General features: G+C 35.5%; 1 protein-coding gene across 1 annotated transcript in view; it reads right to left on the bottom strand.

The window, feature by feature from the left end:
* Positions 1-26,518, bottom strand: part of LOC133269914 (centrosomal protein of 290 kDa-like) — a 49,986-nt gene that overhangs the window by 5,378 nt on the left and 18,090 nt on the right. Inside the window, exons 25-49 of the mRNA XM_061454639.1 lie at positions 26,245-26,475; positions 25,539-25,712; positions 23,625-23,736; positions 22,720-22,925; positions 20,408-20,559; positions 18,511-18,622; positions 17,332-17,787; positions 16,101-16,265; positions 15,750-15,857; positions 15,528-15,662; positions 14,717-14,980; positions 13,374-13,481; positions 12,615-12,811; positions 11,687-11,900; positions 11,354-11,491; positions 11,038-11,259; positions 10,352-10,468; positions 8,934-9,079; positions 7,324-7,479; positions 6,590-6,713; positions 4,188-4,322; positions 3,835-3,921; positions 1,963-2,127; positions 1,507-1,629; positions 1,028-1,188 (exon numbers count right to left, since the gene is read on the bottom strand). Coding sequence (XP_061310623.1) covers positions 1,028-1,188; positions 1,507-1,629; positions 1,963-2,127; positions 3,835-3,921; positions 4,188-4,322; positions 6,590-6,713; positions 7,324-7,479; positions 8,934-9,079; positions 10,352-10,468; positions 11,038-11,259; positions 11,354-11,491; positions 11,687-11,900; positions 12,615-12,811; positions 13,374-13,481; positions 14,717-14,980; positions 15,528-15,662; positions 15,750-15,857; positions 16,101-16,265; positions 17,332-17,787; positions 18,511-18,622; positions 20,408-20,559; positions 22,720-22,925; positions 23,625-23,736; positions 25,539-25,712; positions 26,245-26,475 — 4,208 coding nt within the window. The remainder of the gene's footprint in view (positions 1-1,027; positions 1,189-1,506; positions 1,630-1,962; positions 2,128-3,834; positions 3,922-4,187; positions 4,323-6,589; positions 6,714-7,323; positions 7,480-8,933; positions 9,080-10,351; positions 10,469-11,037; positions 11,260-11,353; positions 11,492-11,686; positions 11,901-12,614; positions 12,812-13,373; positions 13,482-14,716; positions 14,981-15,527; positions 15,663-15,749; positions 15,858-16,100; positions 16,266-17,331; positions 17,788-18,510; positions 18,623-20,407; positions 20,560-22,719; positions 22,926-23,624; positions 23,737-25,538; positions 25,713-26,244; positions 26,476-26,518) is intronic.

Here is a 26,518-nt window from a genome sequence, read left to right as displayed (position 1 = left end):
AGTAAATGAGATAATATCCAGTTAAAAATTCTTGCCTCAAGAGGAGTAAAATTCTCATTCCTCTTCTACTTTGATGAATCCACACACGTGTATTTCATGTGAATGTATCTTCTGTCAGTCTTTATATCACTCTAGCGGGACATGTAACTAGCATCTTTCTTTGCAGCTCATGACTGAAAGGGGTGTTAACAGGAATGGTCTGGGGGTGACTGTTTGCCAAAATCATTACTTTAAAACAACTGATAGGTAATGTGCAGATAACTTACTGGTAAAGAGTTACAGACATTTACTACCAAACAGAACATGATTTTTGGTTCTGATCTCAAAGTCTGAGTTTTATCTAAAAATCTGGAAATGGTGGTTTACACGCTTCAAATAATATATTGAAAAAGACAATCCAGTGCCAGTCTGTCAGTTTTTCTCCCTTCTTCTACAGATAACAGAACCAGCTGGCTGACTGCAATTAGCCTTCAGAACACACACACCAGGGAGCATCAGCTATGACTATATGCCCCAAGGAATATAGAAATCCAGTGTGTTTCCTAACACAACCTCTGCACATTGACATGGTTAAAACCTAGATTCAAATCCAGCCAAGCTGGGAAAAGCAGGTTCCTGACTTACAGTTTTTGTTTTAGATTCTGATCCATGCGGTAAGGTACTGGAAAATTTCTAAGCTCAGCAAAAACGCTGACATTCCACAAAGCACAAATACAATACATTTAACCAGCAAGGAACACAAAATACTTCCTTTACCAAAACTATCCACAAGCCTACAGCTAATCTGAAGAAGGGAGATAAGTCACTGGCTACTCTGTAGAAGCAGCTGACAGGCCAGTATTTAAGGACACCAGATCTCTGCTGGACCTTTATACTGATTCTACATATTGATATATAATCAGAAAATAAAATACTGATGATACTAAACTATCTTCAAAAGAAGAAAGAAATTATGAAAATTCAAGCCTAATTTGTTTGCTAATATTTAAAGAGAAATTATCTTCCTTACTTCATTCTCAATTCCTACCTTGTTACAATGGGCTTCCAGGTTTTGCTGTCAGCTCCATCAATTTGGCTCTCAGCCAGATTTAGCCTCTTAATGGTTTCCTCCAGCTGCCCTGTTAACTTCTCATTTAATACCTCCAAGTTATTCTTTGCTATTCGTAGCTTCTCTCCATTGTCAGCTTCCTATTGTTCAATAAAAACAAAAGTTTACGGAATACTTAACCTAACGAAGCTCAGGATTATCTGAAGTGAGGGTGGGATAGGGTCAGTGCTGATTTAGAGGAAAACTACCTACAAGATCACTACTGCTATAACTTCCAAATTCTGTCTTTGGCTGCTCCCTGGATGTCTCCCCTCCACGTATAATTCAAAATTCTATCATAGCAATAGCAGTTCTTAGAAAAAGTGTCCAATCCATATCAACCATTAAAAATATATATAAATACACTTACCACGACCAGTAACTAATGGAAATCAAGGGATGCATTACAATGACCATACCTTTTTCAGTTCTTTACGCAGCCTCTCGTTTTCAGTAATGACTTTTTCCATTCCTTTGGTTTTAGAGTCATGACGCATACTCAGCTGGTCCCCCACCTGAAGTTTCATCTTTTCCATTTCAGACTAAATATCAAACAGTTTCTTAAAATACATATGCATTGCTTAGTAGAAAATATCAGATCTCCATTTTTAAAGCATGGCATAGTGACAGCTACCTAGCACAATGAACATAACATTTAATCATGTATTTAAATATATCCTTAAGGCACAGAGTGCCATTACATAAAACATGCAGTACAATGAAGTTCTGCTTTTCTATTCTACAGCCTTCATATTTGGTATTCTTAAACCACTTTTCTGCCAGTCGATACCAATAACAGGCTTGCCGTTTCATTTTCCTACTAACTTGCACGCTAACCGGCTATCTGAATATAGTTGCTGGAAAGATATCGGTACCTTTAGCTTCTCATTTTCCTGTTCAAGACCAAGTAATTTCTCATTAGAAACCACAGCTGGAGTTTTTTTCAGATCCTCATTTTCTCTTTGGACTCTCTCTACAACCTTTTTCATCAAACCAATTGTTTTTTCCAATTCTGCAACTGTCTTTCCGCTTCTACCAGCCTATAGAGAGGAAAGAAAAAAAGTCAAAGGAAGTTAACAGTTCATCTTAACATTCTGAGATACTCCAAATGTTATTTTATCACTTATTTCCCCGCTGCAATGTCTGTTTATTAAAAAAAGTTATATTTTGGTGTGAGTTGAGCCCTGAAGTTTCTTGCATACTTAGCTCCTCAAAGTCAAGACAGCAATTCCTTCATTTTCTGTGTTACTCAAGAAAGCTGCAGTTAGTCTCGAAATCTGCTGTGCTTTATGAACTAGACTGAAACATCGGCAAAATAAATCAAAGTACTACTTTATTTTTTAGCTTTCTTGTACAGCAGTTCCCTCATCCAACAGACCATGCAACTGCTTGAATGCTAATACTGTCTGAAGGAAAATAAACTTCTGCTGGATGAAAGTGACAGGAATAACTACATTTTAAAGCATAAGTAAATCTCCCTTTTCCCAAGGCATATATTCTCCTTGCAGAGTGATAAATAAATAAATAAATAAATGGGGGGGGGGGGGTGGGGGGTGGGGGGTGGGTGAAGAAGCTTGTAATTTCTTCATTTTTCTTCTTTCACTATGTTCCTTTCTGAGGTAGGAAATTTTGTAAAAGGTCTTCACATGCATTTATTTTCTCATCATCTTTGTAGTGACTGCTTTCCTCAGCTGTTTCTTGTTCTGGGCCCAAGTATCTCCCTTTTCTTTCTACAGAGGTAACAAGCCCAGTATTGTGCAAGCTGGGGAGAATTCTAGTCCCTGGAGTAAAACATACAGAGCAACAAAGTTCTGGAAGTAAAAATGATCTATTCTTTGTTCTGTAAAATAACTGTAGAGATTAGGAGATTTGTGTTGGTATACAGTGGAGTTAAAGAAAACCCCCTGTCAGATCTTGGTGCCTGAAAAGGGAGGAAGATTTAGAATGTGCTCAGACCCTTTGCATAAAACAGTTTTATAAACAGAATTTGCTTATCCAGAAATGACCACTGTATAAGAGATAGGCAGATACACAAGCAGTCCATGCAAAGTACAAGTAGAAGAATGAGAACTATACAATCTTTTTCAGGTACCCAGAAGGAGTACTCAATTCTCCTTGTACAGTGAAAGAGCTACAAAAGGCACTGAAGAGATTTTACTGTCAGCTTCCTTTAACAGGTCATACAAATAGTTTGGCAAGTTAGTGGCAAGGGAGATACTGGGAACTGCTGAAGCATTTTTTACCTGATTTCTGAAATACTGCTCTATTAAAGTAGTTGACAAGAGCGAAGGTAAAATTTAATCTCATCATCTTGCATAATACCTCAGACGACACACTAACAATAACTTAGGCTTTCTAACATCTGTATCAAATCAAAATCCTGTTTGAAATAAAAAAGCTGTAATGCTATTATGCACTTACATAAACGCATGAACATAATTTTCAATATTAGGGCTTTAACTCCTATTTTTTTGTACAAATACGATTCCAAAGATAACTTTCATCCAAAAATCAAAATAAGGCCATGAGGGTGCAACCATTTAATAGTGTAGCTCTAGGCCTTCTAATGGTCCCATTATCTGACTTTCATTGATTATTTATTTTAGCACTTTGGCAATAAAATAACTAAGGGGAATCCCTCTTTGCTTTTGGTTGCTTCCGAATAATTTAGCTTTAATGAAACGTTGCTTTTTTTTGTATTTTGGTTTCATTTAGTTACGATGAAAAATGCTGTTAACAATACTCACGCCTCTAATGCTGCCCAGCTTTCGTTCAACATCTGCTTTCTCTTTCTTGAGAAGTTCACACATTTCTTTCAAGTCACTTACTTGGTCCTATAAAAAACAGTAACAAGCAACTTACTTAGATTTCAAACTGAGGTGAACGGTAACAAAATTACAGTTGGTTTACTTTGAAAACAAAATGTAAAGAGAAATCAATTTCCCATGGCAATGGCACGTCTCGTCATCTCTACCAGCCATTCAACCTTCTCATCTTCCATAAAACCATAACATTATGTACAGGAAAAATCTAAATTTCTTTCTAAGCAATCCCCTAACTTTATTCAGGGCAAAGGGGACTAAAGGTAAAAAGATGTTACCTTTAGTCTTGGCAAATCTTTATTGGCCTGCTCGAGCTGGAACCTTAGCTCAATGTTTTCAGACGACAGTCTTAAATTTTCCTTTAAAACTTCTTGTTCTCTTTGGTATTGATCACCTGATCCCATTCCTGGTGTCTTGAGGAAACAGGGAAAAAAAAGTGGTAATGCACTAGTCATCGTATCAGTTGTAGCTGATAAAAAGCAACAGAGAATTACTGTTTTTCAGAGAAATAAAACAAATGACAGCTGTATTTTCATCTAATTTGCCCTGACTTTAACTCCTTCTCTCACATCTTCTAAACCTGCTTAACCTTTAAGGGAAGTTTACAAACCAGTCTAAAGCGCTAAAAATTTTGTGAAACCAAAATTAACTCTCAGACTACTGGGAAGAAATAAATGTCAAAGTCTAAAAGACACAAAAGCTACTGAGTGTAGTAAGCTATGACACTACCTAGGAACAGCATCTAATACTAAGGATGTATTCTGACACGTTTATTAAATAGTACATATAGCATAAGGAATTTCACTTAAGTCAGACAGGTCACAGAGCAAGTCATGAAGCACAGTACATTACTAGTTTTTAGTCTCTAAGTTCCTACAATCTTAAATCTTTATTTAGGGAGGCTAGTAATTTCTATTACATAAACAGTGCTTTGCATGCCTTACATTGCCAATTCAAATCAAAAGTATATGTAAACTATTACACCAGACTAGTAAGGAGTGAAAGTTTTTGATGATATGATAATCAGCAGGTTTTGCTCATATAATTATGGAATTAATTAACCATATAACCAATTAAAAATAATAATAATAGGAACAAAGTATATGGTTAATTAAAGCATATTTTTTTTCTTACTGCGTGTAATAATACATCGTAAGTCTTTCAAAGAATGAATGTCATCAACTACCTGCAGGTATCACTAGTGTTTTCTGCAAACTTGCTGTACCAAAATTTTAGAGTTGACAGTAGTTTACACGTGAGCTGTAAACTAAGGTTTACAGCTTAAGCTGTAAGGTTTAAGGTTTGCTTTATGGATTTGCCTAAGGTTTCCTTTATGGATCCATTGGTGACTACTTTAACATCCCTGCAGAGGATGCATAGGAAAGCACTCCATTATCTAGATCAAACAATTCTATTTCTATATAATTTATACAGAAGAAATGCTAGTGGACTGCTAGAGCATCAGACCTCAGGCATTTCACAAAGTTCTGCGGTTGTTTCAAGCCCCTCTGTACCACTTTGGTAAGTTTCATGTTTATCCTCTGCAATGCGTTCATTCATTTCATTATTCACATTTACTTTTAATGCTTCATAGTCATTAGCCTGATTAGAAGGTTCCCCTGCATCAGACAGATTGCAGCTCATTCTGTCAGTATCAGGCTCTTCTACACTTTCATCACCAGCAGCATTTGATTGCTTGAGCATTTCTTGTTTCCTCTGCTCTTCAAATTCCTCATTAAGTTTTCCATTTTCAGGTTGGGTTATATTTTCTTCTTTTTCACTGCAGTTCTCTTCATCAGCTTCATCTATATTTTTGTTTTTCAGCCCTTCCCTAGAAATATCTGTGTCCTTGCATTTCTCACTATCTTCAAGATGCTGTTCAGGAGACACTTCTGTGCTTGCATCTGTAATAGCCTCATGCCCTTCATTAGGCATGATGCGTGTTTGCGTGTCTGCTTCCTCATCTATTTCATTGTCATCAGTAACGCTATGATTAGCCAGATGTTTGATTTCATTCCTACTTGAAACAGATTGCTTTTGAAGGGAATTCAAATACTTTTGTTTACTGATACTGACAGGAACAGACTTGGACAGTTCAGTTTGGTCACCTGTACTCTGATGGAAGTTGAAGATAGAATGGAGCATGAAAGAAAAGCAGAAGACAATAAAACAAAACAGGAACTAAAGAAACCTAGAATGTACTGGTAAAGCTACTTCTCGAAAGACTACAATACCCTAATAATGCAATATTTGCGATACAATGAACCTTGTAAAAATCAAAACACAACAAAAACGCGTAACTGAAATGCAACTCAGTACTTCCCCAAGCTCTGTCTATCCCAAATTTTCAATCAAGATGGAATATGAAAATAAGTCTCTCAGTTGCAGACTCGCATATTTAAAAAATACATATCCCTTATTTCTCCGCATATGCTAGGCTGCTGAATATTTCAACTTCTAAATGTAGAACACAGAAACTGTAAGTTTTGGGGTTTGGGGATGGGGTTGTTTTCTTGTGTTTTTTAAAAACGCAAAAAATTTAAGTATTTCACATCCTATTCTAGAATGCTATAATTTTAAATAAAGCCAGCTAAATGACAGAGAATACCAAATGGATAACAAATATTTTTGTTAAATAGATGCAATTCTTCTAGGTAATATGGTTACAATATTAACTTACTGATGGTCTAGAATACGCCTGTCTTGAATATTGTTTCTGCAAAGCATGAAGCTTTTCCTGGAGGTATTGATTTTTGAAATGTAGTTCTTCTACAACAGAATCTCGTGGGATAGCTTGCTGTGTTCTACATCAAAAAATGAATCAAGCCAAAACAAACAAATGGTCATTAATGCAGAAAATCATCCCTTAAAGTCAAAATCCCCATGAACTGCTGGGTTTCTAGGCTGGATTTTCTAGGATTACTGGGCTAGTTATTCTAAATCAATGCTAGCCATATACACTATTTCAAGTTATCCCCATTAATCAAAAGTAAGTACTTTGGCAAAAGGAATCTGCTCTTTTGAGATGTGTACAGCTTTTATTACTCAGGTCCGCTATCCACTGTGATAGTGGAAACACTGATTAAGAATACAGTCCGTAACTGCAACTTAGCAGTTCCCGTAACTTTCAAAAACTCTAAACTGTAATTATACTTTTACACAACAGGAAGCAGATATTTTTCATATTATTTACATTTTTAGAATAATGAACCAATGCTGCATATTTTCTGAGTATGCACAGTTGCTCCAAAGTAGCTTTTAAGTTTGCTCATCAGAGATGCAAAGAAGGATTTTTAAAATTTTTTGCCCTTAGTGAATCAGTTGGTCTGACACAACTACCTCCTTTCCTTCCACAGATATTTTTTCTCATTTAGATTTTCTGGTTTTCATAGATTCTTTTAAAATGCCTCTCACCTCATGTGAGCAACTTCATTTTCTAAATCTAGATTCCGTTTTCTTAGTTCTTCCAGTCCCTTTTCAGTCTCTAAGGCTCTTACTCCAACAACACGGTCAACAGTGACACCAGTAGTTTTCAGTTTCTTCTGTAAAGTAATTTTCTCTTTTTCAGTCCTGCAACATCCAGTAACTACATTTAAAACTTTATTTGTTAACATTTGCTTTAGGAGAATGTATTTTCTGCCTTAAGGAATCGACATTTGCAACATATTTGCTCACTGAACCACACCCCCTTGTCTTCTTAATAAGGTTATCTTACAGACAGTACAGCTTTACAAAAAAAAAAAAAAAAACCACACCAAAACCAAACCTGGAAGAAACAATGAACATTAAGTCAGTCTCATGCATGTCATAAACCACTTGCTGTTCTTGCCCATCTTTTATGTGAAATTCATGCAAGACTTGCAGAGAATAAATGCCATCTTGAAGCAGTTTCAAACCAAATCTAACAACAGCTACAATCACCATCACAGTTTCTGTTCTCTTCTGCATCTTTTATCAGTAAAAGCCTGCCACTACTGTACTAAAGTAAACGTAACATTTTTGGAGCGTTTGCATGTGTAATTTTTTTAAAAGGCTTCAAACTCATAATCGTAGAACGGTAAGTACTGCAGTAGCACTACACATAGCAGTAGCAGTGTCCAACCCTACTAATCAAAGAAATAGCCTTTCTTCATAAAGCTGTTTTTGTTTCATGGGCAGAACAGAATATTATATGCAAAAAGCATAATCATAGAATCATAGAATAGTTAGGGTTGGAAAGGACCTTAAGATCTAGTTCCATCCATCTAGTTCCAACCCCCCTGCCATGGGCAGGGACACCTCACACTAAACCATGCCACCCAAGGCTCTGTCCAACCTGGACTTGAACACCACCAGGGATGGAGCATTCACTGCCTCCCTGGACAACCCATTCCAGTGCCTCACCACCTTTACAGTAAAGAACCTCTTTATATCTAATCTAAACTTCCCCTGTTTAAGTTTTAACCTGTTACCCCTTGTCCTACCACTACAGTCCCTAATAAAGAGTCCCTCCCTAGCATCCTTATAGGCCCCCTTCAGATACTGGAAGGCTGCTATGAGGTCTCCACGCAGCCTTCTCTTCTCCAGGCTGAACAGCCCCAACTTTCTCAGCCTGCCATCATACAGGAGGTGCTCCAGTCCCCTGATCATCCTCATGGCCTTCTTCTGGACTTTTTCCAACAGTTCCATGTCCTTTTTATGTTGAGGACACCAGAACTGTACACAGTACTCCAAGTGAGGTCTCACGAGAGCAGAGTAGAAGGGCAGGATCACCTCCTTCGATCTGCTGGTCACTCTCCTTTTGATGGACTTTAGTTTTATTCAAGGACAGTTTCTTCTAATAAAGGTTTTGGCTTCCACAAGGGAAAAGGTACTAGAAGAACAGCCTGCTTCTAAAAAAGTAACTAATACTTTCAATCTCAATAGCAATGTCAAATTCTATACATCAATCTTACACACATTATGAACTGTTCCAATTTTTATGTGACAAGTAGTTGGATTTCCCTTATGTCGTAATTTCCTAACAGTCTATAAAACCAACTCACTTGGTATAAATTTCCTTCAATGTATTCAACTGTTTGCCTAAAGCATCTGCTTCTTTTTCCTTTTCCCTTAGCTTGTTCCGCAATCCTTCCATTCTGATTTGCCATTTTTTATTTTCTTCCCATTTAAGTATTTCCTCCTTGGAGGTCTGTGAAGAACATAATCAAATTATGTATGTCTTTTTTTTCTTAAAGCAAAATATGCAAGCATGTTAAAAGCTAGAAATGGTATATTCTTCATTTATCAGTTTAAAACATGAAGCCATAGCAGGCACATATTATTAACCTCATCTATCAAAAGGTAAATAGCAGTATGCTGTGGTGACTGGTGTAGTTTAATGTATCCTTTTACTCAGAATTACACGTTAGTAAAGTGACAGATTAAAGAAGTGTTTTTCTATGCCAATTTACAGCAGATCTGCAGCTCACCAGGAGTTTATATGCCCCTGCTGCAACATTGGTCACCTTAGTGTATTTTTTCCTATTTGAAATAGGATCTCTACTGACAATTCAGTAGCTGTAAATTATACATCAGATAAAACCTGTACCTATGTGATCACAAATGGCTACTGGAAACAGGTCAATAACAATTAATATTTCTGTAAGCAATTTGGGGTTTTTTAAACTTGTCTTTTTCTTTCTTCAGTACTTTCTTCAGTACCCTTGTACTTGCTTTTCTGTCTTCGTTCTGAATAGTCACTGCTACTAACGGACAGGTAGAAAGTGGAATCTTGGAAAAAGGAAAATACATGCAAAGTCTGAGAAAAGTATCTCGAGATACTAAGCAAAAGGTATTTAAAAAGACTCTAATTGGAAGTGTAAGTGTAGTCATCAAATAATGTTTAAGATCATAAATATCATAAATAATCTGAATGCATCCTATAATATTCCTGTATACTTTATAATTACTATGGTAAGCCACTAATTAGGTACTGAAGTAGTAAAATAACAAGCAAAACCCCAAACAAAACAACTGGTAAAATGAACACATCTCCAAGTGCTCTTGTACCTCTTCTACGTCGAGATCACTACTATGAAGGATAATCACTTACACAGACATCATCCCTTTTAAGATTCATACTTCTGCTCCTAAGTACTTCATGTTTTATCACAGCATTAATTTCACAAATGCACATTTGACAGCACTTACGTAATGAATTTCACTGCTACCTATAAATCTTAGTTTTCTAAGATTTGTAATGTATCTTCAGTTCTACAAGGGCAGAAAAACATTAATATACCAGTACTAAGCAACAAGAGCAGTAAAAACAAACAGCATGGAAAACATGGAGAAGTTACAGTCATGAAACTACTTTTCTCCATATAAACTTTGGTTGGGGATTTTTGAGAAGCAGGTAGGGTTGAACTGCCTAGACCTCGCTGATGATGTCTTTCAAAGCCACGATCCAAATACCACATACCTTGTCTTCTCTTACACCTTTTTTGTCTGTTTCTTCACACTTCTTCTCAAGTTCATTTTCCAACTTCTTAATTTTTTTCTGAAGTTCATCTATCAGGTTTTGCTCATCAGCTTTGCTCTGAAAAATTACAAACGTTTACCAACTTCAGTTTTAATGACAACTACCTACCTGTTTTCTCCACTCAAAAAATAAGGACTTTAACTCCAATTGGTAGAGTTAGTTAACAACCTAAATGATCTTTTTAAAATTATCTTTAAATTATTAAAGTATTGGAATGTAACTTTGCATTCTAAACTGAATAATCAGCAACAAGTACGTGAATTAAAAAAAGTGAGACGATTCTACTATAAATTCTTCACTTTTCTTCTGAAAGGGGAAATAAGAAAAGGAAAATCACAAAATTCCATTTCTGAAAGAAGCCTTGAAAGTGGTGATTCAACTCCTCAGACTCTTTCAAACATTTCAAGGAGCAAGTATTCTTCAGTCTCTTCCTTCCTTTCATTTGAAACATGCTTCAAACAGCAAAAGCTAACAACTCACATGTAACCCAGCTGATGAGCAAAAGTAACATTTCAAATCCAGTATGTCTCAATGCCTGCCAAATGTACTCAGTCTTATCCCCAAACCCAGCACGTCTATGCAGAAACTTGACCAAGATCAAACATATTTTTAAAAATCACGTCTACCTGAATGTTACTGCTTAGCCTCTTAACCCGTTTCTTCAGTTCTTCATTTTCTTCTTCCAATTCATTTTTTTCTTTCAACATTTTAGCAAATGCTTTTTCTTTCCTCTGAAGTTCTTGGTTCAATTCATCTCTTTCATCAGACAAGGAAGTTTCCCTGGTTTTACTTGTTTTAAGGTTATCTGTAAGTTTTGTAATCTGATTATTTAATTCTTCTATCTGTGTCTAGAAGAAAACAAACAAACAAAAGAGCAAACCCCTCAAATCAGGATTATCGGTTATACAACAATGCAATACAATGATATTACCCAATACTCACCGTAAACCCCTTTGTTTGCCTGTCAACAATCTCCTGGACATTCATATATGCCTCTTTTTGTGATGCAGCAGAAATAATCTGCTGTTCAGCATTAGCAGTCATTTCTGCTCTGAGTTCCAGAATTGCTTTACTCAAAGCCTGAAAACAGTAAATTCAAGTTCTTTTAAGTGAAGAAGTTGCTAATATGAACATTACAAAACAAGAAAAGGCAACTGGATTTTACTATGTTATATTATGCAGTTATATTCTTCTGCTGTACTATACATAGAATTCTTAAGCACTAAGCAACATTAAACATTTATGTGACATAGGGATTAATTTTTATTGACTAACTTTCTGCTGCTTCTCTTTTATGGCTAACTGGCTCTTCAGCTGCTCCACCAGATTTTTCAGTGTTGCTGTGGGTGCTCTATTATTTGCTTCTTTTTGGACCTCTAGTTCAGCTTTTACATTTGCAAATTCCTTCTCCATCTGAGATACCATGTTCCTCAAGACGTTTGCCTCATCTTTTAGTTGTTCCACATCAGCTGCGTGTTTTTCACGAAGCCTAATAAAAAATAAGCATTAATAGAGTACACTGCAATAATAAAATTAGCAATTAGTAATTAGGTAAGAACAATTTTTTATTGTTGTTAAAGCAAATGACACATTGACTTGGAAATAACAAGAAAGGACTCACTAAAGAAGGCCTCCATTTAATAATAAAATTACTCAAGAAAATCAGGAAAATAAGATTAGAACATTGTTCATTCTAATTTCATCATTCATTGTTCACTCTAATTTACATCTTTAGATGTAAAGAAAGCATTATCATTTGTCCTTTTAAACAGGGGTTACATTTTCATTACTTTAAACTTGTTAGGCAGGTTAATTTTTCCCTATCAGGGAAAAAAACCCACAAAACAAAACACAAAAACCCTGAACCAAAGTACAAACCAGGAAGTATCACAGTAGCTTAAAGACAACTCTGATACCAATACTTTCTTTTCCACTGAACGCCAAAGCTAACAACTGAAAGGCATTTTTCCAAGCCAGGTTTTCAATATTAGCCCCAGCAAAAGGCTACAGATAAAAATAACTTGTGACTACCAACTACCAACAACCAACTAGTTACTACTAGTAACTCTTGAGTTAGTTTTTTTCAGCCAAATGTTGAATTCAACAAAAACATGTTCACTTTTAGATCTGTCCCGTAGCAGCAATACATAATTTACTTGTGCAATCCAGTTGTGACTTACATTAACACAGTCTAAAAACTTACTGGGCTCTGATAATCTCAAACTCTTTGATATTCATTGAAGTAATTTGTTTTTGTTTCTCCAAATCAAATGATGTTTTCTTTAATTTTCCAACAAGCAAAGCAATAAAATTATCCTTTTCTGCTACAGCTTGCTCCATTTCAGCTAAGTGGAGAAAATGATTGTTGTTGGAAAGTGATGAAGTCTTTTTTGCTAAATCCTGTAAAAGAGGACAAATGCATGTGGTAATATTTTAAGCTTTAAATCAAAGCTAAGCATTACTGATGCATTTTGAACTTATTCCTGAATATATTCAGGCATTAATATCTAACGTATTTATTTACTGAGATGTGTTTCTTAGTCCACAGAGAAAGCAGTCACTCTGGTTTGAAAAGAGCTTTGTGAATTTAATGATCCTCAGAATAACCAGTTAAATACAGGTTTCACCATATTATAAAGCGTCAAGAAAAAATTTGTATTGAAATGGTTAGTTTAATATAAGAACAGACTGAATGAAGAGACAAATAATATACTTTTCTCTCCTAGAAGTCTCCATAAATTAGGTTGATATGAAAAATGCTCATATATACTGAGGTGGTAACTTTTTTTACACGTGATTTCTAATCCATTTCTTATGAATTTTCTCAAGAATACTACAATAATTCTGTATCCACCACCCGTTTATTTCTCCTGTCATTATTCATTACTTACTTTTGACTGCAAAAGTGTTCTTTTAGTCAACAATTTTAAAAATTTGGGAACAATTTACTGATCACACTTACCAAAGCAGTCTGTTTGAATTTATTAAGGGAATTGTCAGCATACAAATTTAACTTCTCGTGTAGAACTCCAAGATCTTCCTCATGCTTCTTTGCTATTTCTTCTTGTTCCTGTTTGTTCAAAATAACAGTATAATTCTACTGATGTACACTATTCCAGAAAGCCATGAAACTACAGTACCTTCACGTTGATTCATCACTCATTGTTCAGTATCGCTCCCCAAATTTTCCTTTAATTCTGGCAGTTTTAAAATTATTTTCTTCTTGCTATAATCACAGAATCATAGAATAGTTAGGGTTGGAAAGGACCATAAGATCATTTAGTTCCAACTCCCCTGCCATGAGCAGGGACACCTCACACTAAACCATGTCACCCAAGGCTCTGTCCAACCTGGCCTTGAACACCATCAGGGATGGAGCATTCACAACTTCCTTGGGCAACCCATTCCAGTGCCTCACCACCCTCACAGCAAAGAACTTCTTCAACAAAGTAATAAGTAGTATGGTGCAACAGGACAGGACCTGGAGAGCAAAACAGCTGGTGTTGGTCTTCACCAACTATAACGATCAATACTGATAGTGATATCTATATTACATACTTCTCCATTTTATTTACTTTGGAATACAGCATGATCCCATGGATTGTCTGTCTGCTAACACAGAGCACTTATTTTTAGACTGCATCTTCTGGTTTAGTTTGAAACAAAAAAAACTTTGTTTCTCCCAGAAGTAACAGCTACACATGTTAACCAAAGCACATTAAGTGAAGATGATTCTAAGTCTGCTTTATAAGTGTGCTCCTGATACAAACACACTAAAACTGATGCATGTTTAGTCTTGAAGTACCTCTTAGACACAAGGTTTATGCTTTAAGGATATATAAAGTATGCTTAGATACATTGTTTATGCTTTTAAATATGCTTTAATTTAAAATATGCTTTAAGAAGCATATTTTCCATAAATGATGTCTTTCATGTACCTTCGGAATTCACTACAAGATGCAGTCCAGAGATCATTGTTGCAAGTACTGGAAAATTCCATATAACAATACAATAAGTAAACATATTGAAACCACTTCTCACAGCAGCATTTTAGTTTTCTTCCTGTCACGCTGATTTAATTCCTACACAGACATCATATACATAAAGTCCTGACTGAGCAAGCCTCCTATTTTAAGAAGTTAAAAAATTCTACGTGAATTTTCTACATAGGAAGTTACAAATTGTTTCTGCTCTGTTACCTCTGAGGTCAGAAACTTTTTAAGATTTCAGTAGCAATGAGAGAAATGAAGAATCAACTAAAACAGCATAAAAATAGAAGAAATTTTGTGCAAACATTTTAAGTACCTCTCTTGCTTTAGCAAGCCAATGTTGGTATTTTTTTAACACTTCCTCCTTTTGATTTAATCTTGCTTGCATATTTGCAATGGTTTGATGAGCAATTTTTATGGCATGACGGTACTCTGGATCATCTTGTTTGCCCGACTCAGCCACTGTTTTCTCTCTTTCTGATGGTGCAGATAATCGAAGTCTTAGTTCATTTATAACTTTGTCTCTTGATAAAACATTTTGTTCAGCTTTCCACAGAGCAGTTTCCTTTTCTTTTAATTTCTACAACAGAAGGCAATTGTTGCATTTCCAGAATTCAAACACAGCAAAAAGATCTTACTTTTTAAAAATTTACCAGAAGGTTCACCTAACACGAAATATTTTGTTCTGGCTGTATGGGATTACTATTAGATTTTAAAAGTCCCAGAATGTAATTACTGTGCCTTTATGAGTTATCTACTTGGCACAAGACCCTTTACAACTCATTCTGTGTTACCAAATTAAGCTGGTGTTTTTCAAATTTCTTAAGAACCACAAAGTATCTTTTGTAATAGAATTTCAGTTTAGCAACCCACGATAAACGGATTTTTCTTTGCTACTTCTTATATCTAATGTAACACTTGTTAAATTGAATTAATAATTTGTTCCATTGGAAAAAATGTTTCATTTTAGTCACGATGTGATTTACCTTTTCTCAGTGTTAAATAGTTTTAAGGGACTGGACACATCTGAGTGACATTTATAAAAGGATATTTATTATACATAAAAAATTAAAGGGCACAGATATACAAACTTGTCCCTCTATATGATAATTTAAACCTTTAATTACCTCCTCCAGTGATTTGCAGGTTGCCCTGGTTTCCACGATTGTTCGAATATGCTCCTGTATTTTTCTCAAAGCCAACTCAAGCTGCTGTGGAAGGGGTAAACTAGAGTCTGGAACTGACCCAGTAGCCTCTTCTAACTGTACAGAAATATTAACATTTGCGTAATCTGACAGCTCTGCAAAACATGCTTCTAAGTATATTTTTAGTTAATTCATTGCAATTACCTTTAAAGCTGTATTACATGCCTCATTTTGTTGATGATCATACAGGTCTAATTGGCGCTGGAGTTCTACTTCCCTCTGGTCCCAAGCCATTTGCCTTTCTTCATGAAACTGTAACAAATGTTTGATAAGGTGTTTTATTTAGTGAAGATGATGGGAATTTTATAACTAACTCAAACAGGAAAAAAAAGAGATACCAAAATGTAGAACACTCAAGTGTGCCATTAAAAAGAATTAATGGAGCTAAGATACAAACATCTATGCTAAAAACTTACTAGAAGAATCTTTCTTTTTTAAATCACTTAGTAAAATAAGGAATATGCTGTTTTTCTAATAGCATACAGAAATACATACCTTGTTTTGCTGTACAATTTCTTCTTCCAGGTTATTGATTGTACGTTCATATTCAGAAATTATATTCTGCAAATGCTTAACCTCTTCCTTTTGCCTGATTAACTCTCGATTGAGTTTAAGTTCCTGCAGATGGAGTTCCTCCATTTTCATATGCCATTCAATTACCTTATAATGAATAATACATAGTAGTATAATTTACCAAGCCCACAGGACAACTAGATGCAGTTATGCTCTTTGACTTTGAAGGGTTATGTCACTGATCAGACCAACAGGAAGAAAAGACATTCTGCCTTTTTAAACTTCTTCACTTCTCTTGAGTGAGTAGGCACAGAATGACTAAAAAGTGCAGGAGACAACAGGAGAAGGAACAGGTTTCCCATACACTGACATAAATGTATTACAAATAATTTTCAAATTAACTAAGGTAGACCCTGTGCTGGCTGAACACGAAAAGCATGCAAGAAGTCTGGCTGACTTCTAAAACAGCACAAGATTTTCAAAACCATTAAAACTGGAAGTATTCAAAAATGCTAATGTGCTAAGAGTAACAAACATATTCATGTCAAAATGCTCTAGAAGATTCGTTGAAAACTGGCTTAAACATGCCAAGAGCACTACAACCGTTGCTTACATGCAGACATCTTTAGCCATGACAAACATAACCGTATTATATAATATACAGTGATCAGAAGAGTGAGAAAGCCTTAATCAAATTTCAAGGCAACTTTGTTTACAATAGCAAAATATTATGAAGTAGAACTAAAAGAGTGTAACAATATTTCTGACCATGCTGCCTAATTATTGCCTGTGGGTTTATTTAATATGATATGGATTTGTAGAGATTTCAATGCAAGCTCATGGTACAGAGCTTCAGAATGCTACTCTTGAGTTTAATTTAATTTGATTCATAATTTAATTTGATTCATAATTTAATTCAATTTAATATAAGTGGTTTCACAGTTAGCCTCTACTTCCTCTGCCACTTAACTGGGCACAAAAGAAAATTAGTAAAACTGACTGTGCCAACTTTAACAGGGTAAATAACTAATGATGTATTACTTTAAAAAAAAAGAAGAAACAAAAAAGTGATATCTGTCATATTTCTACAAAGTGTATTTTTAAATCATTAATTTCTACATTAAAGAAGATGTTTACGTAACAAGCTGAACTGAAATGCAACTGAAATGCAGATCAAATGAACAAAGTTATTCAAAGTTGTAAAATAGCAAACCTTTTGAGCTCCTCTTGTGTCCTTCAAGGCACTTATTAATTCTTCTAAACTTTTCAGTTTTAACTCCATCTCTAATGCTCTGTTTTCTGCATTTCGACGCTCCTCCTGAGCGTGCTGAACTTCCTCCAGGATCTTCAGTTTGTCATTCTGTAGCTGAATCATTGTTTTAGAGAATTTTTCTTGCTGTGCTAAAGGCAGAGCACCACTAAACTGTCGACGCAAAGACTGAACTGTCTGTTGTAGATGTTTGGTTCTATTTCTTCCTTCCAGTCGAGCAAAATATAAGGCTTGCTCCCTCTCATCAAGCTTCTGCTCTAAACGTACATTATGGATCTCCATCTTCTGTAATTTCAATTTAAGCGTCTCCAATTTGCCTACAGCATCAGATTCATTATTTTGAAGGTATATGATCTGTTGATGTAGTTTTGCAATAACTGTTTTTTCATCTGACTGTGCCTAAGAACAAAATTTACAGAACAAATCTATTTTTCATTTTGAATATGTTAATGCGGTGTATATGCAAATACAAGGCTATTGTTTTTATTATTTTCTATACTCCATGTATTTTACTCCATAGATAAGAGCAATAATTAGCCTCTAAATCCAGCTTTTTATTTTTCCATTATTGTTTCTACAGCCACATTTCAGAATTACCAAAATACCAGGAAATGAGGAAGAAATATATACCTAAACTTACAAGTATGGTAACAAAAACTGACACTAAATGTTGTATTTAGGAACTCAAACCATTCTAGAACAAGAAAATAAATGCCACAAAATTGTTTCAGCTAATAACAAAGCAATGTAATAAGTCTACTGCAAATCTTCAAGATTTACGTGTCATTGCTTGTCTTGTAAAAAAGACCAAACTTTCCCGATATTATATTTAAATAAGATCATGAGCTATTAATCATATGGGAATAAATATCAGCTAAATAACACAGACAAAAAAAAGCTCAGGATATCTAATATATGTACATCTAGAAACGAAAGAAATGAGGAGGGAATAATCAATGTAATACAGAACTCTTGAAAGGGTATGGCTACTACAAGGACCAGCTTGTTAAGATCCTTTCAAAATGCTTTTGCAGTTTCCTAGTTCACTGTAAAATTACTCTATTTTTTCTCACTCCAGGGAAAAAAATTCAAACTGCAGTGGTAATAAGGGTTGCCTCTTACCTGATAATCTAAAATTTGCATCCTAAGGCATTCCACTTCTTTATCTCTGTATTGCTGGCGTGCCTCCAGAGCTTCAACTTGCATTTTTGCCACATCAGACAGTTCTCTTAACCTTGCATGGAAAACAAAATTATTGTGTCACCTGAAACCACTGAATGTCCTATGAAGTTTTTCTACACAGAAGAAAAGATGCTTAGTATGTTTCCTCATATCAAAACATCTGAAGACTTTGCTCTTTTCAGCATACTCCTACATAATACTTGGAGTCCTGGTTTGGAAAATTCTTCTGTATTCTCTATTTCTTCAAAGGACATTTTCCTATAAATTATATAGAAGTTTGCTAGCAGTAATCTACTCCAGAAAAGTAGTGCCCTGTTTTTTACCTCAACTACGTATCTCTGTCCTCTATCTCTCTCCTACTTCAGGACATAAATGCTCAAAAAGTTTCATTCTCAGGTCCTTTCTCTGCTTCCCGAAGTCCCATTACTCATTTTCAGTGTCAAAAATCACTGCAAATATCCCACAGACTTTGCTGTTTTAGCGATACAACAGGATTACATCATTTACTCAAAGACAAATGTCTTTATCAACATAGCTAAAAAAGTCAATTGTTCAATTTATGCATGCAAAGTTAATATCTTTTAAGTAAATGGTACCCCCTGCAGTTTACCTTTAAATTATCTATCAGTCATTCAAAATGAGAATTATTTTCCAATTTCTTTTATGAGTTCTTTATATATTTAAGGAAGGTTGTGTAGCAGAAACAAAAAAAGCCTTAATTCTTAGTTTAAAAATACCAGAAATAAGTGTCTAAGCTCACACTTACCCTATCCAGGCCAGCACTTAATTCCTTGGTGAAATCAAATTTAATCAAACTACTTTCTTCGTAGTCATGAATTAAATGCTTAATATATAATGCCAAAAAAATTAAGCATTAAAAATTATGTTAGAAACACATAAGCATCGTTTGGTTTGTGCATTGGAGGGAAGGAATGCCATCCAGAGGGACCTCGACACGCTTGTGAGGTGGGCTGATGCCAACCTTATGAAGTTTAACCATGCCAAGTGCAAGGCCCTACACCTGGATTTGGGCAATCCCAAGCACAGCTACAGGGCAGAGAAGAGATCCAGAGCAGCCCTACAGAGAAGGACTTGGGGGTGTTGGTTGATGAGAAAATGAACATGAGCCGGCAGTGCACGCTTGCAGCCCAGAAAGCCAACCGTATCCTGGGCTGCATCAAAAGGAGTGTGACCAGCAGGTCGAAGGAGGTGATCCTGCCCCTGCACTGTGCTCTTGTGAGACCTCACCTGGAGTATTGTGTGCAGTTCTGGTGTCCTCAACATAAAAAGGACATGGAACTGTTGGAACAAGTCCAGAGGAGGGCCACGAGGATGATCAGGGGACTGGAGCACCTCCCGTATGAAAAGAGGATGAGAAAGTTGGGGCTGTTCAACCTGGAGAAGAGAAGGCTGTGTGGAGACCTCATAGCAGCCTTCTAGTATCTGAAGGGGGCCTATAAAGACGCTAGGGAGGGACTCTTTATTAGGGACTGTAGTGGTAGGACAAGGGGTAACAGGTTAAAACTTAAACAGGGGAAGTTTAGATTGGATATAAGGAAGAAGTTCTTTACTGTGAGGGTGGTGAGGCACTGGAATGTGTTGCCCAAGGAAGTTACAAATGCTCCATCCCTGGCAGTGTTCAAGGCCGGGTCGGACAGAGCCTTGGGTGACACGGTTTAGTGTGAGGTGTCCCTGCCCATGGCAGGGGACTTGGAACTTTATGATCTTAAGGTCCTTTCCAACCCTAACTATTCTGTGATTATGTAAACCTATATAGCTTAAATTTTTGCATGCTTCCAAACATACTGCATGTGAAATTTATTATATCAACACTTACTTTGATACCTCAGTCTTCAGTTCCATCTCACGCTTTTCTAGGTCCATGATTTGTCGTCTATCTGCATCACTTACTGCCTTACTTACACTCTTTGCCAATTCATCTCTTAATTCCTGTTCCACTTTCTGTGCCTCCAGGTTGATTTTGGTAAGCTTAAAAAAAAAAAAAAAAAAAGAAAACAAACCAGAAAAAACCAAAATGTATTCTAAGCACACAAATGCTGTCAACCCTGCAAAGAAAAAGCAGTGCCAAAAGCATCTTTTCTTTAGTTGTTAAAAAACACTGTTCAGCTGTGTTGAAAACACAATTTCACTTATTAGGACTGGTAACACAAATATAGGTTATCAGTGCAAAGTGTCATTATAGTGTAGATCTTTTGTTATTTCTAATACAAAAGACTTTCATATTTAAGTGATATTCTTTCAAGCAGCCTGATTTTTCAAATACCAAGTAACCAATGTTTTCAGTCCAAAACAATGAGCATTAAGAAAAGATAGATATCTGAAAAGTGTTAGACAACATGGAGAAGCCTCAGGAATGAATTTAGTAAATATAATTTACAGTGGCAGATTAATCTGATACCACCCCTTAATTAAACCTGGTTTCCTAAACAGAGGAAATAGTGTGATGTATCTTATTACCTGCACTTCACATATCTGAAGCACTAGTATCTGGAAATCTAACAGTTGTGTTGAGCAGATTTATGAGTATCTGAAGGGGGCCTATAGGGATGCTGGAGAGGGACTCTTCAATAGAGACTGCAGTGATAGGACAAGAGGTAATGGGTTAAACAGGGGAAGCTTAGATTGGATATAAGAAGGAAATTCTTTCCTGTTAGGGTGGTGAGGCACAGGAATGGGTTGCCCAGGGAGGTTGTGAATGCTCCATCCCTGGCAGTGTTCAAGACCAGGTTGGACGAGGCCTTGGGTGATATGATTTAGCGTAAGGTGTCCCTGCCCACGACAGGGGGGTTGGAACTAGATGATCTTAAGGTCCTTTCCAACCCTAACGATTCTATGATTCTATGATTCTATGTCTGGTAGATTTTTTCTACTTACCAATTCTTAAACTGATATCACTTACAACTTTCACTGGTTACCTTAGCACAATGTTGTTATATATATACATATAAATATCTCTTTCAAAAAAAAGAAAAAAGCAGTGATGCTGGGTTAGGAGGCACTGACAACAGGAGTGTATGAAACAGAAAACATATGTCCTGGAGCTACAGGAATGAGGAAAAAAAAGGAATACACAGAGAAACTACTAAGAAAAAAATGTGGAGTTCATCAATTCAGGATGAAGGAAGATGCGTAGAGCTAAATATATCAAAAGGTAGATAATATATGCAAAAGAGAAAAAGGAAAATGTGATCTCAGGGTGCATGATCTGAGACACTTCTTAATGAAATAAAAGAACACATGCAATCAAAGTTTTTAACAATACAACACTGCTGCTGAAAAGCTTTATACTTTCAGTTACTCCATGTCCCAAATAAATTAAAATGAAAACCATGTAACAAAACTGTGCTAAAGCCCAGAGAAATGGTAAGTCAGATAACAGCAATGCAAACCAGTTAGGCTAAATTCTAGCAAGGCACAAGCAGGGGGAATGAATACAATCTACCAACATTCCTGTCAACATAACTATTTCTTCTCTTGTGTTTAAATTACAGACCAACACTGGCACAGGAACAAACATGTAAAATTGCTTAAATAAATTTAACTGGAAATTATAATAAAGTTTCCTACTACTACAGAATTTGTGTAACAAATTTCAAATACAAGTAGTTAGGACAAAAAAAATCTGAAAAGATTAAGGCTGATATGACAGGAATACTATAGATCACCAGCTTCAATAGCACACTCTTCTATTCCTGCATTATAGATAATGTTTGGCATGTAACAGAGGACATAACCAGTCTATAACAGAACCATGACACTATCATTTGCAAATGGGATGCAAAGGCCTAACATTTTTTTAATCATTGGTAATTAAGGAAAAGTTAGCAGAAAAGGGATCATATGAATTAGACACAAGAAATAAGAACAAAACTTTTTCTAGCAGTCTGCTGAAAAAGTAGCAAGCTGTTTTACAGAGATGATGTAATGATGCATTTTACAGAGATTAACTAAACTACTGACAAATAAATTATCATATGTACTATGCATGCAGGACTGCAGCTCTTAAAGGCAGCTATATTTTGCATAAGCTTACTTGCCAGTTGTGATACAAATTAATATTTTTTGAAAAGCTCAAGGATATGCTTCTAAGATGTGTGAAATTATGTTGTAAATTCTCAACAGATTTACCTCAGCAAATTTTGTTTCTAATTCAAAATTACGTTCTTCTATTTGCTTTACAGTATTCCTTAACTGTTCATACATTCGTTGTGAATGTTCTGCTCTCTGTCTTTCATTTAGTTCCTTCATTTCCAACATGGTAATTTTCTTAGAAATGGACAAAATCTCACTGTTGGTTACTGCCTTTGTGGCCTTATCCATGGTATTGTCATCCCCTACATTAAAAAAATATTTACATTAGGAAACACACAAACTGATTCAACTATAAAATTATTTGCACCATGAAACAGAATATGAGTTTTGATTTATCTCTGTCAGATAATTTTTACTGTATTACTTCTTTAAACTGGAGACATGGTTATCTTGCCTTATTACGTGTTTGAAAAGTATCTAATTTGAATAAAATATCATTATCAATTAAAAATGGGCATATCTGCAACTATCCTTATTGAGACAGATAAGTATTTTCAGTGTAGCCTTTCATTCTGTCCTGAATTCAACTGGCAAATCTTCAGGAAATTTAATTTAAGATCTGTAAAGGCAGTCGAAGTGGATGAGTTGTTCCTGAATAATGGGACTGTAAACTGTACAGAAAGAAGCCTCATCTATCAAGAAAAAAAATACTGTGCTACAGAGCATGAAACCAGGAAATTCCAGCTTTTAAACCCTTAACCCAAGAAAAATCAACGTGGAACAGTTTACAGAGGAAGAAAAACAAAGTTGGTATTGGTCAAACAGATAAATAAAATGAAACAAACAAAATCACCAAAAAAATTAAGATTGTTAATGACAAATACAAAATAGTTTTGACTGTTCTGTTTAAGATGTATAAAGTTTAAAACATTTTGAGATATTACTTTCATGCAGGACATACCATTTGATTTTTAATGCTGCAAAATAACTTTCATACTTGCCCAGTTTAGTCATCTGTTCCCAAGCCTGTTCTACAGTGTGAAGTTTCTCTTTCGTGATCTCCAATTCCTTATTCAATAAATTTATCTGTGCTTTCAAGGATATATTCTCACACTGTATGACAAAAAAGTTGCAACACAACAGCAAAGTATTTAACTGTAGCAGAATTAGTATCTATAAAATCTTTTCAATTAACAGATTAATGCATAGCCCATAATCTACATACACCACAACAGAAGAGCGTAAGTTTCCCCCCAAGTGTAAAAATGCTAGTCTTTTCTCTCTATGCTGTATCTTACTGCCAACTAGTATTACTGTGAACATTTATCACCAGTGACCGATTCCTAGAGTGTCTAGAATTAGATGAAGAAATCTGTAATATTAAACAGCTTACTAACACTGGGAAAGAAAAAAGTACTTCTGGAAGATATTTCATCCTGCACAGGATACTTCATGTTGCACATAAATACATATCTGATATGGATCATATGCTTCTTTTAGTGCTTTTAAACATCTAATATGATGAAAAACATCAGTTTTGTAAATGTTCCTTCACTCCTCCACACAGAAACAAAAATTTCCACATTAACCAGTAAAGCAAATAGAATAATTCATATTAAGGAAGCCAACTGTATCCTGGGCTGCATCAAAAGGAGTTTGACCAGCAGGTTGAAAGTGATCCTGCCCCTTTATCTGCTCTCGTGAGACCCCACTTGGAGTACTGTATACAGTTCTGGTGTCCTCAACATAAGAAGCACATGGAACTGTTGGAGCAAGTCCAGAGGAGGGCCATGAGGATGCTAAGGGGGCTCAAGCGCTTCCCATATGAAGACAGGCTGAGAAAGTTGGGGCTGTTTTATGATTCTAATTTCTAGTTTTCTAAAAACATTTTTCATTTGCTATGATAAATGATTCTCTACCTCTGTGAAACTGCTGAAATAGGCAATGCACAAAACTTCAGAAAATTTCAAAAAAATTTCAGCTGACACAAATGCATCCACCTGTTCCCAAGCAGACAAATTTAGTAGTTCAGTAAGTTTACCCAGCAAATGTATTTAACCCCTGTCAACCAAAGAAACCCAACAGACAAGAACATGACATGAGCTTTATCTATTTAAACTACTACTTTCTTGGACTGTTATTTCCGACATGAATGAAAAGTGGGAGGTAGTAACGTAGCTTTGAAGCCAGCTTTACAGTTCTTGAAAAGAAGTTCCTTTCTACTTGAGAATAAATGTTCAAAAGAATAGCTACATATTTACAGCCCCTACAACATTTTGCAAATGCACTGTGTGCAGTCTTTGGTTGCTTACTTTTTTTTTTTTTTATGGTGCAAAAGGCTTACTGCTTACTGCCTTTTGGAACTGTACATTTCATTCTTGTAAATCAGAAATTAGTAACAGCATTTACTTTGAGAGAAAGCTTTAAAAGTGTATACACTCATTCTACTTTCCTTATTACCTAGAAAATGGAAGACGGTAACAAATACTCCTTCTGCCAGCCTTGTTTTGGTAATCAAAGAACTAAAAATACTTTGTGAGGGAAAATACCCACACTTAAAAAGCAAACATAATCAAATAAACCAACACACCAAAACAATTCAACGGAATGATCTTAAGGTCCTTTCCAACCCTAACTACTCTATGATTCTACGTATGCTCATTGAAATAAAATCTGTGACTGTGTATGTTTCCTAATCCACTGAAAATTACTGGAGACACGAAATCAATTCAAAAGCAACAGTAAGACTGGCTCTAACATCTCATGCCCACTATGGGACTGATATAACCAGCAGTATCAGTGCTGGGACTTGTGTTCTATCTTTCTATTATGTGGGAATAAAAACCAATACAAAACAAATGTATAATGAAGGAGTTTTTCCCTTAGGAGAGGTTCAAACATAATGGAAACATTACCTCCACATGTTCCATGTTCATTGTCTGCTGGACGAGCACATTATCTTTTTGTAACATATCTCTGTATTTAGCAGTTAATGCATTATACTGCTTATTAGCCAGCTCTAGCTCAGACAATGGCACACTACCATCCAACACTTTTTGCAGAGCTGCGATCTTAAAGCTAGCCATTTCCTATGAAAACAATCAGCACAGTACATTATTAAGGTCTGCTGGATCTTTAAATAGGAAAATTAAAATTACTTCACAGAAAAAGAATACTATTTAATATAATGCTTTAGAACATAATACTGGTTTATTTTACTAAACTACTGTCCATCTTTATAAACTGCTTGCAATAAGCACTGATAAAATTTTTCTGGTATTCCAACTCTCTGGGTGATTTTATCAACAGCTGCCTCATGAACGCACTGTCAAAACCATACTTTACAAAGATGAGTTAATAAAGGCCCTAGGAACCTGCAAGGTCAAAACGTAATTTGGTTTCATATGACACTTTCAAGTAAAAAGGAGAAAACTGACAGGTTTCATATTATGATGCTTATGTAAACACAAAGAATCTTTTGACAAAATTTACAGCAGCATTTGACAAGCATTTGGGTAATGCATTCAAGAAACTAATAGTGTCTCCATTTAAAAACAAAAAAGGCATTTATTGCCAAACTGTAAAAATAAACATATGTACTATCACTACTGTAAACTGTACCTTGAATCGTTGCAAGTTTCCAATCTTCTCTGTAACTGCAGTCTCTATATGTGTTATTTCACCCTTTAGTTTCTCATTTTCTTTTCTAAGATGCCGTTCTGTTTCAAGTAAAGCGGTATACTGCCTTGTTAATGACCTTTCATTAACTCGTAAAACAGTTATTTTTCTACTGTTCTCTGCAAGTACTTTCTTTGTTTCATCAGGATCCAGCTGAAGTGCACTGAGTAGATTCTGTAACACAATTTTTTAAAAGAACCTTGTATAGAAATAAGGT

The sequence above is a fragment of the Pezoporus flaviventris genome, unplaced genomic scaffold (genome assembly GCF_033815535.1).
Source record: "Pezoporus flaviventris isolate CSIRO_AGI_PZ_B2104156 unplaced genomic scaffold, CSIRO_AGI_Pfla_v1 ptg000016l, whole genome shotgun sequence".
Taxonomy (NCBI): Eukaryota; Metazoa; Chordata; class Aves; order Psittaciformes; family Psittacidae; genus Pezoporus; species Pezoporus flaviventris.
The sequence above is the reverse complement of the archived record's forward strand: the minus strand, read 5'-3'. Positions and strand labels throughout refer to the sequence as shown.